We start from the raw sequence: 16,428 nt of genomic DNA on the forward strand, positions 1-16,428 counted from the left end.
TTTTTGCAATCTCTTAGCTGGAGTATGAGCAATTTGGAATATTTTTGACTAGCAGTATTATAGAAAATGACGCAACAATATTATAAGCTATTCAATTTTCATGCTTTTCTGATCTCTAATATGCCTCAGGGTTGCTATACAGTTAAGCCCTTATGCATACTACAATGATATATTCTGAGATTCAGACCAATTCTGAATTTGCAATATGGATTTAAGCCTGTTATTGAGCAACATTTCAAGATTATTTCAGAGCTAGATCAAGAATACGTGGCATGAACTGATCTACTAAGTTATCTTTTCTGGATGCTGCTTCTTCCAACCTATTATGGGAAGAATAAACAATATCTGCACTGGAATGTTATATTATCAAGTATTTATTTTTTAAAAAGTATTTTCATTCAATAACACCTAGATTACAAAAAGAAGCATTTTTTCCCCATTTATATAAGTAAATGGATGTATTGCGGAGAAGCATAGCGTGAATTGCCATCTGGCAATAAGAATGGAAGTAAAAGGTGGTATGCATTCTGATCCAGCTGCTAGAAAACAGGATGGTTATCTTGCATCTAAATCAATATAATTCTGGGAGTGCTCAATAATACAATGTGGAAACAGAGCTGAATTTTTATTATGAAAGTCTTGTAAGGTACAGGCAATATGCAAGTATCATTCATTTGCAGTCTCTGGTAGATATTAGAAATGGTTAATAATTAAGCTCTTGCCCATCACAACATCAACAAGTTTAACCAGTTATGTTTACTTAGAAATATGGTTGATTGCTCTGTCCATACCTGACTTTTCCTTAATCCCAGTTTATTAAGTGGGATTTATCTAAATAATTAAAGCAGAAAACAAAAACAAATTAGCCAAGTCCATTTGAGCTTAGCGTATGGTTCAAAACCATTGTCTATTATTCACGTTGCAAACTCAGAAAATTGGGTTGCACCATGACTGTCAAAGATGTTATTTAAATACAATTTTAAGTCATCAACAACCCTCTCAACAGTTGCGTTCATACAACATCCCAAATCAGATTATGTCAAGGCCTAACAGCTGCATTCACACAAACTCAGTTAGTTTTAATTATGTAAGGGATTTTCTTTTTTTCAGTGATTTCATGTATCATGACACCTTAGCTGTTTTGGTAAACTCAGTGGGTTCTATAATCCCAGAAAATGAATTAACTCAGGATCTAGGTTAACAAAGTCACACGAACACAACCAAGTTCTTGCCTTTGTCCAAACTGGAACCAGATTGTTGGGAGCAATATGCAAGTAATGCTTCTACGTTGTCGCCCTGAGAATGCTATAAAGCCTAGATAAAGCCTAGATAAGCCTAGATGCTATTGCTGTTTTAGTTGCAGGAGTTGAAGTCTTCTCTCTCTCTTAAAAATAGGGCTTTTAAAATAAAGTCTCCCACGAATGGAGTTCTGCTTCTGATTCCAGAGCCAGTTTCCATGACATGAAATGGAAATAGTCTGCTACTGCCTTCAACAGTAAGGTTTAATTGAGAATTCTAGAGATAAGATAATCTTTATTTTATTTTTTTACTGTGAGCACACTGGTACACATTAAAAACGAAATCCTGTTGCCTGCTCTCAAAAGAAAGTATATGTCTACCCATACACAACACGCATATACACATGCTATATATACACATATACACATGCTGTGTGTGTGTGTTGACAGTTTGTATCACTGTCCATTTTGAATACATAGCAAAAAGAAGAAACTTAAAGAGTTCACAAGGTTAATATTATATGAAACAAAACTGGGACTGGATCTGGATGTTCTGCTTTGGATAACCACGCCTCCTCCTCTCAGAGGGAAAACAGGTCCTGAAGAGAATGTGTAGCATCCTGGACAATCCTTCAGTGATCACCTGGTGGTCTCCCACTAGTCAGATGCAAGGTTGCCCTTAGCTTTTTAAGATGAACGAAGTTTGCAGGAAGGAGGCTCTCAGGCTGGGTAAAAAACGGCACAGTTTGCCAAAACCATAATCCCAGAAACATTCCCTCCCTCCCTTCTTTTGAAAAGTGAAGTTGTTGGGGGGGGGGGGAGAAATTTTTTGCCGGGATAGTGCCTATTTCCCTCAACACTCTGAATTAACCAAGCCCGCATTGTGCCAACCCAGCCGGGTTAGGAGCCTAGCTCCGTGGCTGTGTAGATACCCAGATTCAAATTATCCCGAGTTTCCCCTTAAAAAAACAAAAACAAAACCGAAATCAGCTTTGCCCAAGCAAAGCTCAGGTAAGCGCGGGCGAAGGGGTCGTGCGAACAGGCCCAGAGTCCCCTTCTCTGCGACTGGCGGCAATTAACCCGAGATAACCTTCTCCCGCCCGAGGAGGGGAGGAAGGAATTGGACGGCAAAGCCCGGACTCAAGCGTTGTTAGTCGGGTCACGTCAATTCGGGGCACTATTTTGTGGCCCTATATAAAGGCCCCCGCCGAGGTTGGGGTGGTGGTGAACAATAGCTCCGGTGAGACACTCTCTGCAAAGGAGAAGGCCGCCGGTCCAGAACGCGGGAAGGTGGGCGCAAAAGCCGCCCCCGCCACAGCCGGGAAAGGGGCGGGCGGCGGGCGGCGCCGGACCAACGCGCCTGCCTTTCCCCACCTTCCCGCCCTGCCGCCACCTGTAGCTCCGGCTTCCTCCGCCTGGCGTAACTCTTGCTATACCTGGCGAGGCCACGTCAGGGGCTTCTATTCCCGCCACGGCCGGTCGCTCGGATCCCTCCGCACCATGATCTCTGCCCGAGGCGGGGGTTCCATGCCTCCGCCGCCCAACGCCACTGCCTATTACCCCCCGCCCCGCGTGAACCTCCCCTCCGGCTTGGAAATCCTGCGCACTTACTCGGGGGCCTTCATCTGCCTGGAGATTGTAAGTGCCGAGGGCCGGGAGGAGGAGGAGGAGGAGGGAAAAGGGAAGGAACCGTAGGAGGCGGAGGGGCAACAGGTGGGGCAGGTGGTTCTATCCCGGCCAGCTCGACCATCCCTTTCAGCGGGATCGTGGGGAGGAAAGGGTCCTTTCTTTTCTTCCCTTGGGCGTCTTCCTTCCTTGCTTTGTTTTCGGCCGAGTCCCCTTTAAAAGAAAATCAAAGTGATCGACTGGTAGAAGGAACTCGATCTGGTAGGTAGCTGGCCTGGGCAGATCAAGAAAAGTTGACTTCCGCGATGGGGGGAGGAAAAAAAAAAAGAAGCACGACTACTCGCAGATCGGACTTGCAGCCAGATGCTGGAAAACAGACACACCTGTTGGATTCTGCACCTTGCATACAGCTGTCAGGCGCTCAAGAGAGGGAAAACAGCCGCCTGTCCCTTAGTCCCCAACTTCTGGCGACATTATCCTCAAGCTGCAGCTTTTCTCACTTCCTATTTATGTTGCATATTACACACACACACCCAAAGGCCTTTACAGTAGAATTTTCTGTTATTTTCCTGGTGGGCTACTCCATTTCTCAAAGCAGAGTAGATTGTCGATGCAGATCTTATTATAACTAGAACTGCCTATTAGGTTAAGCTAAGGTAAAATGGGGAGGGGCTTCCCCTCTAGTCTAGCGTCTTGGGGAGGACCCGAATGTTTTCTTAGCATATGGTGTGAATGTTAAGTCCTAACACAGTTTATTGATTTGACCGTGGTGTGTTTAGGTGAACACAGGAAATGAACTCATTTTTAGAATTTAGATTATTGTATTGTGGGGATTTGCTTTGGTGGTGTATCCTTTTTTTTTTTAATTCATTTGTGCATTAGACCTTCAACTTCCACTTTGGTTCTCTCTTATCCATGTAAAAGGATTCCTGCTCTCTAATTTAATTATAAATCTCTTGGATGAGGAGGGTTGGACCAGATGACCTACAAATTCTCTTCCAATTCTGTTAATCTGTTTAATCTGTTAAGAATCCCCTTGCCTCTTAACTTGGGCAAATAAAAAGATCTGGTAATTTGGTCCACTTTTATGTAACTAGCTTTCTAGAATCTCAAGTGGAGATCTCTTCCTGCCTTTGTACCTGAGGAAACTTATCTTTAGAAGATGGGACAAAATAAGCACAGAGCATTTTCTCTTTCAGTTGTACTTCTTACTCAGCTTTTTTCTGCATCACCACAACCTTTTCTTTCAAGATCAGCTCATTCTTGTTTCCAAACAGCACAAAAGGTGTTGTGGTGATAACAACTGATTACATGCCGCTAAAGTCAGTTCAGAGGCAAGTTTTGTCATCACTTCTCTCTAATAAGGTTTCTAAAATTCCTGTAACACTTTTATGATGCATACAAGTCTCAGCGATTTCCTTATCAGGGAGAGGATAGCATTGAAAGAAAGAACATTTAAAGAAAGAGTGCAGAGAAGAGCAACAAAGTTGATTAGGGGACCGGAAGCTAAAACATATAAACAACAATTGCTGGAATTGGATATGTCTAGTATAATGGAAAGAAGGACCAGGGGTGACATGATAACAGTGTTCTGATATCTCAGGGGTTGCCCCAAAGAAGAGGGAGTCAAGCTATTCTCCAAAGCACTTGAGGGCAAGACAAGAAGCAATGGATGGAAACTAATCAAGGAGAGAAGCAACCTAGAACTAAGAAGGAATTTCCTGACAATTAGAACAATTAATCAGTGTAACAATTTGCTTTCAGAAGTTGTGAATGCTCCAATACTGGACATTTTAAAGAAGAGATTGGACAATCATTTGTCTGAAATGTCTTCAGCTTGAACAGTGCGTTGGATTAGAAAATCTCTAAGATCTCTTCTCTTCCACTCCACTGATTTTAGTTTCTCATATTGCCAATAAACCAAAAAATCCTTTCTAGAAACCAAGCTGGCAATGTTTTCCTATATTCTAATCTCTGTATTTCTCCTACACCTTTCTCAAGCACACCTATGTTGTTGAAACTGCACTCTGTTATTACTCCTCCTCCAACCACTTCCTGCCTGCCTGCTGGTATCTGAATATCATTCTTCCTGCTGTTCTTTGCAGGGACAGGATCAGAGCACACACTAAGGATAGGTTATAGAGAAGTCCCAAGAGTTGCCTAAATGTACCACAGCAGCCCAATTATCAGAGAGAAAAGTCCCATCACCAACCCATTTTAGGGACTGGATTCACCTTCTTCTGACTTTGTCTTCACTGACGGGTGAAGGAATGTCATAATGCCTAGCTCACGTATTATAGGATACCATGATCTGTTTAATCATGATTTAGTACAGGGAAGATCAACCTGTGCACAGCTTCCAGCATCTGGACATAGAGTCACATAAGTTCAACAGCAGAGAAGCCAAACTATTTCTTCATAATTACTCCTTCACCAAAAAAAACCCCAAACTAATTATTTTTGGGGGGTGGGAGTAATCAAGACAGTTGACAAAAGTGAAAAGGATGTCTTCAGGTGGTTAAAAGAAGCTTGCCTCCTGCTCTTAAAGCTCTCCAGGAAAACCCTACAACAGGTTGCCCATCCCTAGTCCCATGACATCACCGCATCATTGGGTTGCCTTCTATAACTATCTGGACATTGCAAAGACTCCTAACCAGAGTCTTTTGCCAACATGTTGACAAGGGACTCTCCGGTCACAGACAATCAGTAGGGAAAACAAAGCATCAAAAGTGTTTTATTTGGTGATGTAGGAGATGAGCAGGCTGGGCCCAAAGGAGGGATCAAACCCATCATCAGTCTTGAGTCCCTTTGTGTCGGTAAGAGATCTAAGTCCAGCCCACCTTGAATTCCATTGACTCTTATCTTCCGCCAATTCACTTGAACCATTAGTAGTTCAGATTCTTGTATAGAGTTTTAGCATGCAATAAACCTGCATCTATTTGAATGCCTTGGCTCTTTCCTGCATTTAACAGGTGGTCTGAAGAACAATGATATCCTGTTTCTCTCACTTGGTCTTTCCTGGAACCAAGTTAACGGATGAAAGTAAGAGTGATTAATGCAGCTAGATAGCAATGCACAAAGCTAACATCTCACAGGTCCCACTCAAACGTTGTTCTACTTGTCACTGCTTACGTAGAACTTCGAAACAACTCTTGAAACATCTTCTTAGTCACTCTATCCCTGAAGGCATGACTAGACTACTGGCAGCAGTTCCTTGGTGCTCTTCTCCACATCGCCTCATCACTCTGCATGTTCATAATGTTAAGTATTGTGTAATTGTTGATTTTTTTTTTTGTTAACAAGGAACTCTGATAAACTCCCCAAGAGGTTGCTGCAAATTTCCTCTGGCTAGCACAACCCTGTTACTGATCTCAGAAAGTTCTATCCCCTGGCCTTCCAGATACCACTTTATGGAATAAGACATAAATAGCTGGCTATATACAACATTCTGGACCAAAGCCAAACAAGACCCACTTGGATTTGCAATTTGCTCAGCCACTGGATTCACACGACCCATTAAACTATTATTATTTTATTGAATTAAATTTAGAGGCCACTTGGCTGCAAGTAACTCTGGGCATCATGCCCTTTAAAAAGTAAGAACAATAAAATAAAGAGGAAATCATGTATATCTGAAAAGAAAATACATAGCTTATTTTTTTAAAAAAACTAACAGAGGCTCAACATTTAGGGAAACCAGCTAGATTTTCAAGGATCTTATAATATCCATCAGGGTGGGAGCTATATGAATATCTGGGAAAATACTGTTCCAGAGGCTGATATATCAAAAGACCTATTTCCTAGGTTCTGATAAATGAAAGTACTGTTTAATTAAATGGATGTATAACACACCCACAGTGTCAGGTCTTGCAGAAACTATTGGATATAGACACTCCTTCAAATAACCAGGTCAAATTCCACAAGACATTTTTTAGTCATTTATTCATTCATTCAATTTGCGTACCCGCCCATCTCAAACCAGTGAGTCTTTGTATATGAGATACAGCAGTATTTTGAATTGCATCCTGAAAGCCAATAGGTGGCCAATGCAGGTCACAAATTAGTGATGACCAAAGGGGCATGTCATGTTCTGTTCATAGCTTTTCTTTTATGTACACTGAGAGCATTTGCACCAAGACAAATTCCTTGTGTGATCACACTTGGCCAATAAAGAATTCTATTCTGTTCTATTCTATTCTATTCTATTCTATTCTATTCTATTCTATTCTATTCTATTCTATTCTATTCTATTCTATTCTATTCTATTCTATTCTATTCTTGCCTGCATTGCCATAATCTGGATCAGCTATGTTCTGACTCAAGCCTTATTCAAATCAAACAAAGTATGTATAAAAACAAACCTTTTTAAATGCGGCGCTGTGAATTCTGTTCATTCACAGCCAAGAGCCATTCAAAACTAATTGTCCCAGATAAGAGCAAGCCCTTTCAAGGTTGCAAAAGGCTGCCAAGAACAAAAGACTAATTGTAGATAAATATCCCAAGCCAGAAGTTTCCAAAAACAAACCAGAGGACAAGACCTCTGAGCATAAAGAACTTCTTTGCTTCCTGCAAAGAAGCCAACCCCGAAGGCTGGCTTTTGTCCCTTATGGGAGGGGCCGTCACCTTCCAGCCTTACTCCTGAGTCGCCCGTGCTGCTTCAGCTGCTCTTTCCTTTGAGCAGCCCTGAGCACACGCACTGAGCACAGACTCCTCGGGGTCCTCTGCATCACTGCTGCCAGATTCCACAACCTCCAAAGGCAGCACCCCAGTATCCAATAGTCCTGGCCCCATCCCTGCATCACATGCAGGCCCCTCATCCGAGTCCTCTCCCTCAAAGACTTAAGCTGTCTGCACCTGCTGCCGGCGAACCACAACAAGCTATAACTTCCAAATGGTGTTCAAGGACGGCCCCATTGAAAGGGCATTGCAATAGAGGGAGCCCTTGACTTAAAACCGTTTGTTTAGTGACTGGTCAAAGTTAACGCTACTGAAAAAAGCGACTTATAACCTTTTTTTCCCACACTTAACAACCATTGCAACATCCCCATGGTCACACGATCCAAATTTGGACTCTTGGCATTTGGAATGTATTTATGATAGTTGCAGTGTCCTAGAATCGTGGGATTGATCATCTTTTGCCATTTTCCGACAAGCCACATCAATGGGGAAACCAGATTCACTTAACAACCGTGTTACTCACTTAACAACTGAAGTGATTCACTTCACTGTGGCAAGCAAGGTCCTAAATTGGGGCAAAACTTGCTTAACAACTAACTCTCTTGCTTAACAATGGAAGTTTTGGGCTCAATTGTAGTCATAAATCGAAGACTACCTGTAGTTCATCTGTGAGTTAAACTAGCTTTTATATTCAAATGATATGCTGAATTTGATTACTTTTGAATACTGTAGTTAGATTTTTAATGACTTAGTTGGATGAAGAAACCCGCCCCATTTGATTAGCTTATAATACAGAGGATTGTGCCTAGCTGAAAAATGAATCGGTAACCAAGTAAAGGGTACTTGTACAAAGCCAGCACTTAACGAAATGGATAGTATATATTGCTGCTATCATTTTGTGTCTGTTTGCTATCAAAATATGCTACTTTATTGCAGGACAAATCCATTTAGTTGGCCATTGTGAAAGTGGATTAATGTGAGGAGAGGGATAACAAGCTACTTAAAACAGGGGGTTTTTTTCTTTTGTTTTTTCCAATCTAATAAACATGGAAATAAATTATGTAAATGGTAGGTACTTTCTTTGCCCGCCTTCAGCAGAATAACTCTCTAAAATAGAACAGAATAGGGCACCAATTTGATTTGGTGATGGGGAGGGGAAAAACCTTTAAAAATGAGGCTATAGCGAAAATAAATCAGGTATTTTTCCCTGCTGGAAGGAATAGTTGGTCATTTTTATTGATTTTTTAAAATGTATGTCTTAAGTTTATAGGTTGCTTAGTTCCCAATGCTCTGGACAGCTTACAATTATTTTTATTTTTAAAAGTACAAAGACAAAAAAATAGCTAGTGGCACTGAAAAAGGAAACTTACAATCAATCCTCACATTTATGACCATCATAGCATGCTCTTAGTCACATGGTCAAAATTTGGGTGCTTGGTAACCAGCAGGCCATCCCTTACAACAGTTGCAGTGTCCAATTAACAACTGCAGTGATTCGCTTAACAACCATGGTAAAATAAATGAGTCATTTAACAACCTCTTATTTAGCAATGAACATTCTGATCCCAATTGTAAGTTGAGGACTACCTGTAAAAGAGAAGGAAGTATATCCAATAGAGTTTAGGAACAGAACTGGGTCTCTAGCAGCTTCCAAAGCATCATCAGGTAACAGTTACCTGGATCTTGAGGGAGGGGGATGTCATCCCAGAGGACAAGCAGTGCTACAGAGAAATCAAGAGCTTCTAATATTGATGACTTCTCTATTCTAAGCCTCCCTCCCATTGCCTTCCTGGTTCACAAGACTCAAAACTCTGCATATATAATCTGATTCATGCTTCCCAGCACACCCATACATGCCCATACAGTAGGAACGCTATAGGAGAACAGAAACACACACGCAGAGAGAGAAAGGCGTAACACATTGCTTTGTTATGTAGAAGAAGATATAAGAACTGTGTGGCCATTTCTCATAAAAAGGTTTGGGGAAAATTCGAGAAACCACGCTTAGTATGGCTTTTGGTGGTTGAATTTTTTTTTTAACAGTATTAACACTATTTGATTATGGTAACAAGCTGGAATCACATATTACACTAAGCCAAAACCAAGCAAACCAGTTAAGGTTACTGCAGTGTATGATCTTTGATTCAGTTATTTATACAATATCTATGTAATCCATATGTTGATTGGGATGCTACAATGTTTTAATTTCTTAGGCATAAAGAGTATAAATTGTCATGAGAAAATGAAATTAAATGATTACTGTGTATCTCTCTCTCTCTCTCTCTTCTTCTTCTTCTTCTTCTTCTTCTCTCTCTCTCTCCCTCCCTCCCTCCCTCTCTCTCTTTCTCTCTCTGATTTATGTGCCGTCCATCTTGTCTAGGGACTCTGGGCAGCTTACAAACATTTACCTATCCAGTGACAACATCTGTGTGATATGTGTATCTACTTCTACGTAACAAATTCCTCATGGGAATTATTATTTTTGGATAAAATTTTGCTGGTGGTGTCTACAAATGTCTCAGAATCAGTGCATTGAGAACAATGCAATGATTCTCCCAAGAATCATAAAGTCAATTTCCTTCTTCAGTTTGCAGGACAGTGAATATATGACCCAATTACAGTTAGGAGGGCAAAAACGTTTGCTTCTATGATCATGTCAGACAAGAGACTTTCTGGATGGATGCTTAATAAAATGGATTAAATTCCAGAATGGATAGCCAAGATGGCTTCTGCTCTTTAATCGTTTTTTGAAGGAATTAAGTTCAACCAGTGGGACATTTATACTTGCTAAATCATCATTTCTTTAAAACTTTTAAAGAGGCTGTACCTCTCTGCCCACATTTGCATAAGGCTATCCTCTCCTGTTTTGGCATAGATAAGTGTTTCTCAACCTTAGCAACTTAAGATATGGGGACTCTAACCATCCTGGCTGGGAAATTCTGGGAGTTCAAGTCCTCACGTCTGAAAATTGCCAAGGTTAAGAAACACTGATCTTTTTTTAATAGAGAACTGGAGTTGAAAGACCCATTCCCTTTGTTGAAGTTCTGAAGAAGATGGACAGGATGAAAATTCATGGACACTTTTCCTTGTATATCACTTCATTTATTCTCACACTATTGGCAACCAAACTTTAACTTCATATTTGCACAAAACTTTACATAATTTGCAACATTGTTGTCGCATTGATGACTTCATCTTTGTATTCTTGAGCTTTAATAATTAGTAGCATGTGTTTCAATCCCCACTTGCATGGATTATTATTGTTTTATACAAATCTCTAAAAATGTCCTGAGAAAACTCACATATGCCTATATCGCTTCAAGTCTTTTCGTCAATTTTATCTTAAACTCCTATTCAATGTTCCTTGCTTAGCCCTCTTCACCCACTTCCAAAGTATTTCATTAATGGTTCTATATTTTCTCTACCTCTTATTCTGCAGTAATTATTTTCTTCGGTGCATTTTTATCTCCTCTGCAGCTGCTTTCACATCATCATCCCACCAAAAATACTCTTTTGTACTTCCCATTAGGATGAGAAATTCTGAAATTCTGTTCACTCTGTTCCAAGCAGCTTCCACATCCTCTTTCATTATTTCCCTCTTATTCTTCTGGCGGATAAATCTCATTTTCAGTATTTATTTCATACAGTTCCTGCAGTTGTCACACATTGTGATCTGTGCCTAATAGATCCTGGGAGTCAGACGATTACAGGAAGGAGTGGGCAGATTAGAAGGGGGGAAAAATGCTTAGTCTTTGTAAAGGAAGAAACGTGAGAAAAAGATAGACCACCTTCATTATGCTAGATATAAGTTGGCCTGGAGAATTGCTTTGACGTTTTCTCAGGGTTTATTACATGTGCCAGCACGTTTAGGAACACACTGGTAAGTTTATGCACATTTTGGGCAGGATGCCACTAATGCAATAACCATCCTATTTTTTTTGTATAAAATATGCTTAGTGTATTCTATACTCTAGACCAGGGGTCCCCAACCACCGGGCCCTGGACCGGTACCGGTCCGTGGAACATTTTCTACCGGGCCGCCGGTTTGCTGGGCGCCGCCATCTTGTTTTGATGAGAAAGTGCTTCCGGTGAGCTTTTCCGGTTGGAAAGCGGTGTTTGGGTCCTGAAGGAATCCTTGCGCCTTAGTTTCATCGGGGGGGGCTTGAACAAAACTAAGGCGCGAGGATTCTTTCAGCACCCAAGGCAAGGTGAGCCGGCGACCGTCGTCCGAAGCCCATCGACAAAGGTACAAAGGAGGAGTTGAAGGTGGCGGGAAGAAGCGGGGGACAGCTGGCTGGCCAGTCGCTCGGCTCACCTTGCCATGCGTGCTGATGCCGGTACCGGGCTGCGGATCATTTTGTGATCCGGTACCGGGCCGTGGCACAAAAAAGGTTGGGGGCCACTGCTCTAGACACTACCTTGCTCACATCCTACCAAGTAGGAGATATATGAGTGTCCTAAGGCACATGTATAGTGGGACTGCAGTTGAAAGTAGGTTTCTGTTATCCCCACATCCACATCAGGGTGATTTATTTGGAGCTTCTATATTTACTCTACTATATTGGGTATAGCTAGTCTAGTGAAAAGAAGGACTAGGGGTAACATGATATCAGTGTTCCAATATTTGAGGAGCTCCTACAAAGAAGAGGGGGTCAGTCTTTTTTCCAAAGCATCTAAAGGTAAGGCAAGAAACAATGGATGGAAACTAATCAAGGAGAGATCCAGTCTAGAACTAAGGAGAAATTTCCTGACTGTGAGAATCATCAACCAGTGGAACAGCTTGCCTTCAGAAGTGGTGGGTGTGGGTGCTCCATCACTGGAGGCTTTTAAGAAGAGCCTGGACAACTACTTGTCTGAAATGGTATAAGGTCTCCTGCTTGAGCGGGGGATTGGACTAGAAGACCTCCGAGGTCCCTGCCAACTCTGTTATTGTGTTAAATCTGTTACTGTGATCCCTACTATGCTGATCCTTCAACTATAGTTCCTCCATAATTGCAATACATCAGAGATTGCAAAATCCTCTTCAAGCATTAAAAAGAGAAAATGATGCAGGTATGCAGGAGGAGGAGGAGTCAGGATCAGCATCAGGGCAACTTGGGAGCTCCAAGGGGGAAGGAGGGAATGGAGCTGGCAGAGAGAGAGAGACAGAGACAGAGGTGGAGCCTGAGCCATCCGTCAGCCCTCAGTTGGAGAGTCAAGAGCCCCCAGGTTTGGAGGGGGTTGATGAAGAAGAGGAGGAACAGCTGGGTCCAGTGCCTGACGCGCGGCTGCACAGAAGGCAGAGGAGAGGAGAGCAGTGGAAATCTATGGGCCAGTCCTTGGGATGGAAGAGCCACTGCTGCTAACGAGGTCCCACACTAAATGTGGGGATAAAAGATAGGGGGCGGAGATGAATGGGGTGGCAGACAACTATTCATCTTCTGGCCCGACGGAGTTATTAGCCTGTAAGAGAAACATCTTGCCAAGGCTGCCGGCATTCCTAAGAAAGGAATCTTTTGAGTTCACATAAACAGGGTTTGTCGTGTTTGGGGAGCTGGGTCAGAACATCAGATAGTTCCATGGCTGTCCCATTCCATTCAGCAAGTTTAAAGCCTTCCATGGGAACACAGTCTTGCATAATCGAGTTTCCCATGTCTATAGGAGATTGTAACATACATGATATTCTTCCGACTAAAATCGGAATTCCGATTTTTTTCTTTTCTGAACATCATCATCATCATTATGTTTTTTTTTTTGCAAAGTTGCCACTGGTCAGTGGAAAAAAGCCAGCCAGTTCTCTTCACTTGCCAGCGTGGGAAGCGCCAGAACTCCGCGTTTTTAAGTGGTGGGGAGGAAGACCCGAACCGAGCCGAGCCACGCAGCTGGGCTGTTTTGAGTTCTGTGTTTCCTTTGCAACTTATAAGCATGGGGGTAATCGGAAGCAGAAAAGTTCTTGCATGGTTTCCAAGGTGTCTCCTCTCCTGTTCCTCACCCCCTCTGTCCCCTCTCCCCCTAATTCCTACCTTCCCCCCCCACCTCCAACTCAATAAGCAGCGCTGTTAGTTTGGACCATCCCTGCGGTGGGCTGGCTGGCTGGCTTGGCAAGTGGACGAGCCGAACAGCGGCTTGGCTACCTATCTTGCGAGGCAGGGGAAGGTGGGAGAAGGGAAGTAGACGGGGGTGGCATGGGGGGGGGGGAGAGGTTTCCTGGGGATGCGGAGGTGTGGAAAGAGCCAGACGGCTGCAGCTCCCTCCGGAGAGTGAAAGCAATGTTCATTTACCGGAAAATTCCCCTGCAGGAAGTCGCGCGGACGGGAAAAAAAAAAGAGCTTGGAGCGGCGACTGGAACCGGAGCTCCCTTGATTAACAATTGTGAATTTTTTTCCCTTTCCTTTTTTACTCCCTTCCCGCCGTTGATAATTAGGATCCGGTGCCTCCAGGGTCCTGTCGGCGGTGTGGGGGGGGGATGATTAGATTTGGGGAGGAGGTCGAGGTCGGAAGGAAAAGGCACCCCTGGATACTTTTCAGATTTTTTTTTCAGAGGGGAATATCATGCCTGTTGTAAGTAGGTTCAACCAAATATACCTACAGACTCCTTGAAAACTTTTTTTTTAATCCAGAAAGGGAGTTGACAGCTGTTGTGATTGGCAGCAAAACCTTTTTTTTAAGCTTGTTTGTCTGTTTCAAATGCCTGCGTTGGTTTTTAGTGAATGGCTCCATAGTGTTGGGATGTTATGCACGTGATTTGGCAGCACTGCCGTAGTGCAGGCAACGTGCCCTAACAAAACTGTACTGCCGTAGCTGGGCAATGCAAAGAACACGTCCCTGTGGCTGAATCAACCGAAACTAACTAACTGTTGGCTTGCAGTAGTAATTGGTGTTGGAACTGGCATCATACTTATGTTGTCTTGGCAACAGTAATATGAATCATTACATGGACACAGAGGCATAGCTGTAAAAAAAAAAGAAAAGCAACTGTCTTCTATTTTGATGTAGCCCTCCAAAGTATTTCTGTATTTCTCTATTATATGCACTAAGAGAGATGAGATTGATTACTTTCAATCATTGCCTCCAGACCTCTGGTCAAGAGATCACTGTTAGATCCATTATGATGTCAAAGACTGAAGCTGAATTAATCTCCGTATGATATCTGTGCTGGAATGCAATTTCTAATTCCGTAAAATCTTTTTTGTTTTCTCATCAAAGAGACAATACCCAAGCAATACAAGAGCTTACAACAGATACAAACTCAGTGTAAACCGTTCCAGACTTAATTGCAGAAAGTACAATTTCAGCAACAGAGTGGTCAATACCTGGAATGCACTACCTGACTCTGTTGTTACATCCTCAAATCCCCACTCCTTTAACCTTAAACTATCCACTATTGACCTCACTCCATTCCTAAGAGGTCTGTAAGGGACGATTGTGCCTCCTGTCCCTGTCCTATTGTCCCCATTTATTCATACCTATTTCCTGTATTCTTACTCATGTTTATACTTAGACCTATTATCTTGTAAGCAATTTACAAATCAAATCAATCAATCAATCAATAAATTAAAAATAACTCAGGCAAACATCATCAGGAAGCCTCTCCATTGAATAGAACGAGATTTGGAATATGTGACTAATTTAAACTCCTTAGCCTTCAAACACCCTTATTTGGCTAAAATAAACATTTAAGGTAGCATATCATGAGCCACGGTGGTGCAGTGGTTAGAGTGCAGTACTGCAGGCTACTTCTGCTGCCTGCCGGCTGCCTGCAATTTGACAATTCTCACCAGGCTCAAGGTTGACTCAGCCTTCCATCCTTCTGAGGTGGGTAAAATGAGGGCCCAGATTGTTAGGGGCAATATGCTGACTCTATGAATTGCACTGTAAAGCGGTATATAAGTCTAAGTGCTGTTGCTATATCAGTGGTTGGAGACAGTTATTTCAAGTTTGTATTGTTGAATGACACCAAGTTCTGTAGAGAAGAAGCAACAGAAACTGCTTCTGTTTTATAATTTCATTTTAATCCATTTTTATTTTTAAGACCCAGCTAGTTGGCGACACCTAGCCAAACTTGATTGATCTTGGGAAAAGCAACATGAGATCAGACCAAGATACAGGTAGTCATTGGCTTACAATGATTCATTTAGTGACCATTGGAAGTTTATAGCGGCACTGAAAAAGTGACTTATGGCTGTTTTTCACTTACAACTCTTGCATCATCCCCATGGTCTTGTTTGTGATCAAAATTCAGACACTTGACAACTGGCATGTATTTAATGTATTTAATTTAAATCAACTGTTGTAAGTCAAGGACTACCTGTATATGTTGCAATCTTAATCTAAAAAAACAAAACTATCCTAAATACTGCTTCCAAACTTGGACCAAACTATGGTTTATGTGATGTTGACAGTCTTCTCCCACGTGAGGAATGAACTTAGATGGAATGTATGACAAGCACACAATGTATGCTTTTTTGTGGGTTTTTTGTTGTTGAAACAATCAGTTTCCTATTGTTTTGTGGTGTTTTTCTATGTTGGGATAGTGCACTGTCAAATCAGACACTAGGCCTTTAAAGAAGCACAAGTCGATTGATCCAGACTGTTCTGTGAATGAAACGTGGTTTGAGGCCTGGAAGAAATATCGACTGTTTCTCAAATACCATATATACTCGAGTATACGTCGACCCGAATATAAGTCGAGGCACCTAATTTTACACAAAAAAAACTGGGAAAACTTATTGACCTCGAGTATAAGCCGAGGGTGGAAAATGCAGCAGCTACTGGTAAATTTAAAAATAAAAATAATTAATTTGGGAAACGATCTCACTATCATGAAAGGTTTAATTGATTCACTAACCCAAAAGAAGAAGATGATGATGACAGCGGGAGGCAGGAGTCACTCTCTTCCCCTCCCTCG

At 42.0% G+C, this 16,428-nt stretch overlaps 1 protein-coding gene across 1 annotated transcript in view; it reads left to right on the forward strand.

Moving 5' to 3' along the window:
- The first annotated feature begins 1,113 nt into the window (after positions 1 to 1,113).
- MAL2 (mal, T cell differentiation protein 2) overlaps positions 1,114 to 16,428 on the forward strand; it is a 35,202-nt gene continuing 19,887 nt past the window's right edge. Inside the window, exon 1 of the mRNA XM_026689541.2 lies at positions 1,114 to 2,876. Coding sequence (XP_026545326.1) covers positions 2,739 to 2,876 — 138 coding nt within the window. The 5' untranslated portion in view covers positions 1,114 to 2,738. The remainder of the gene's footprint in view (positions 2,877 to 16,428) is intronic.

This window comes from Notechis scutatus, chromosome 3 (genome assembly GCF_049901735.1).
Source record: "Notechis scutatus isolate UNSWTSFEM ecotype Mainland chromosome 3, rNotScu1.2, whole genome shotgun sequence".
Classification (NCBI taxonomy): Eukaryota; Metazoa; Chordata; class Lepidosauria; order Squamata; family Elapidae; genus Notechis; species Notechis scutatus.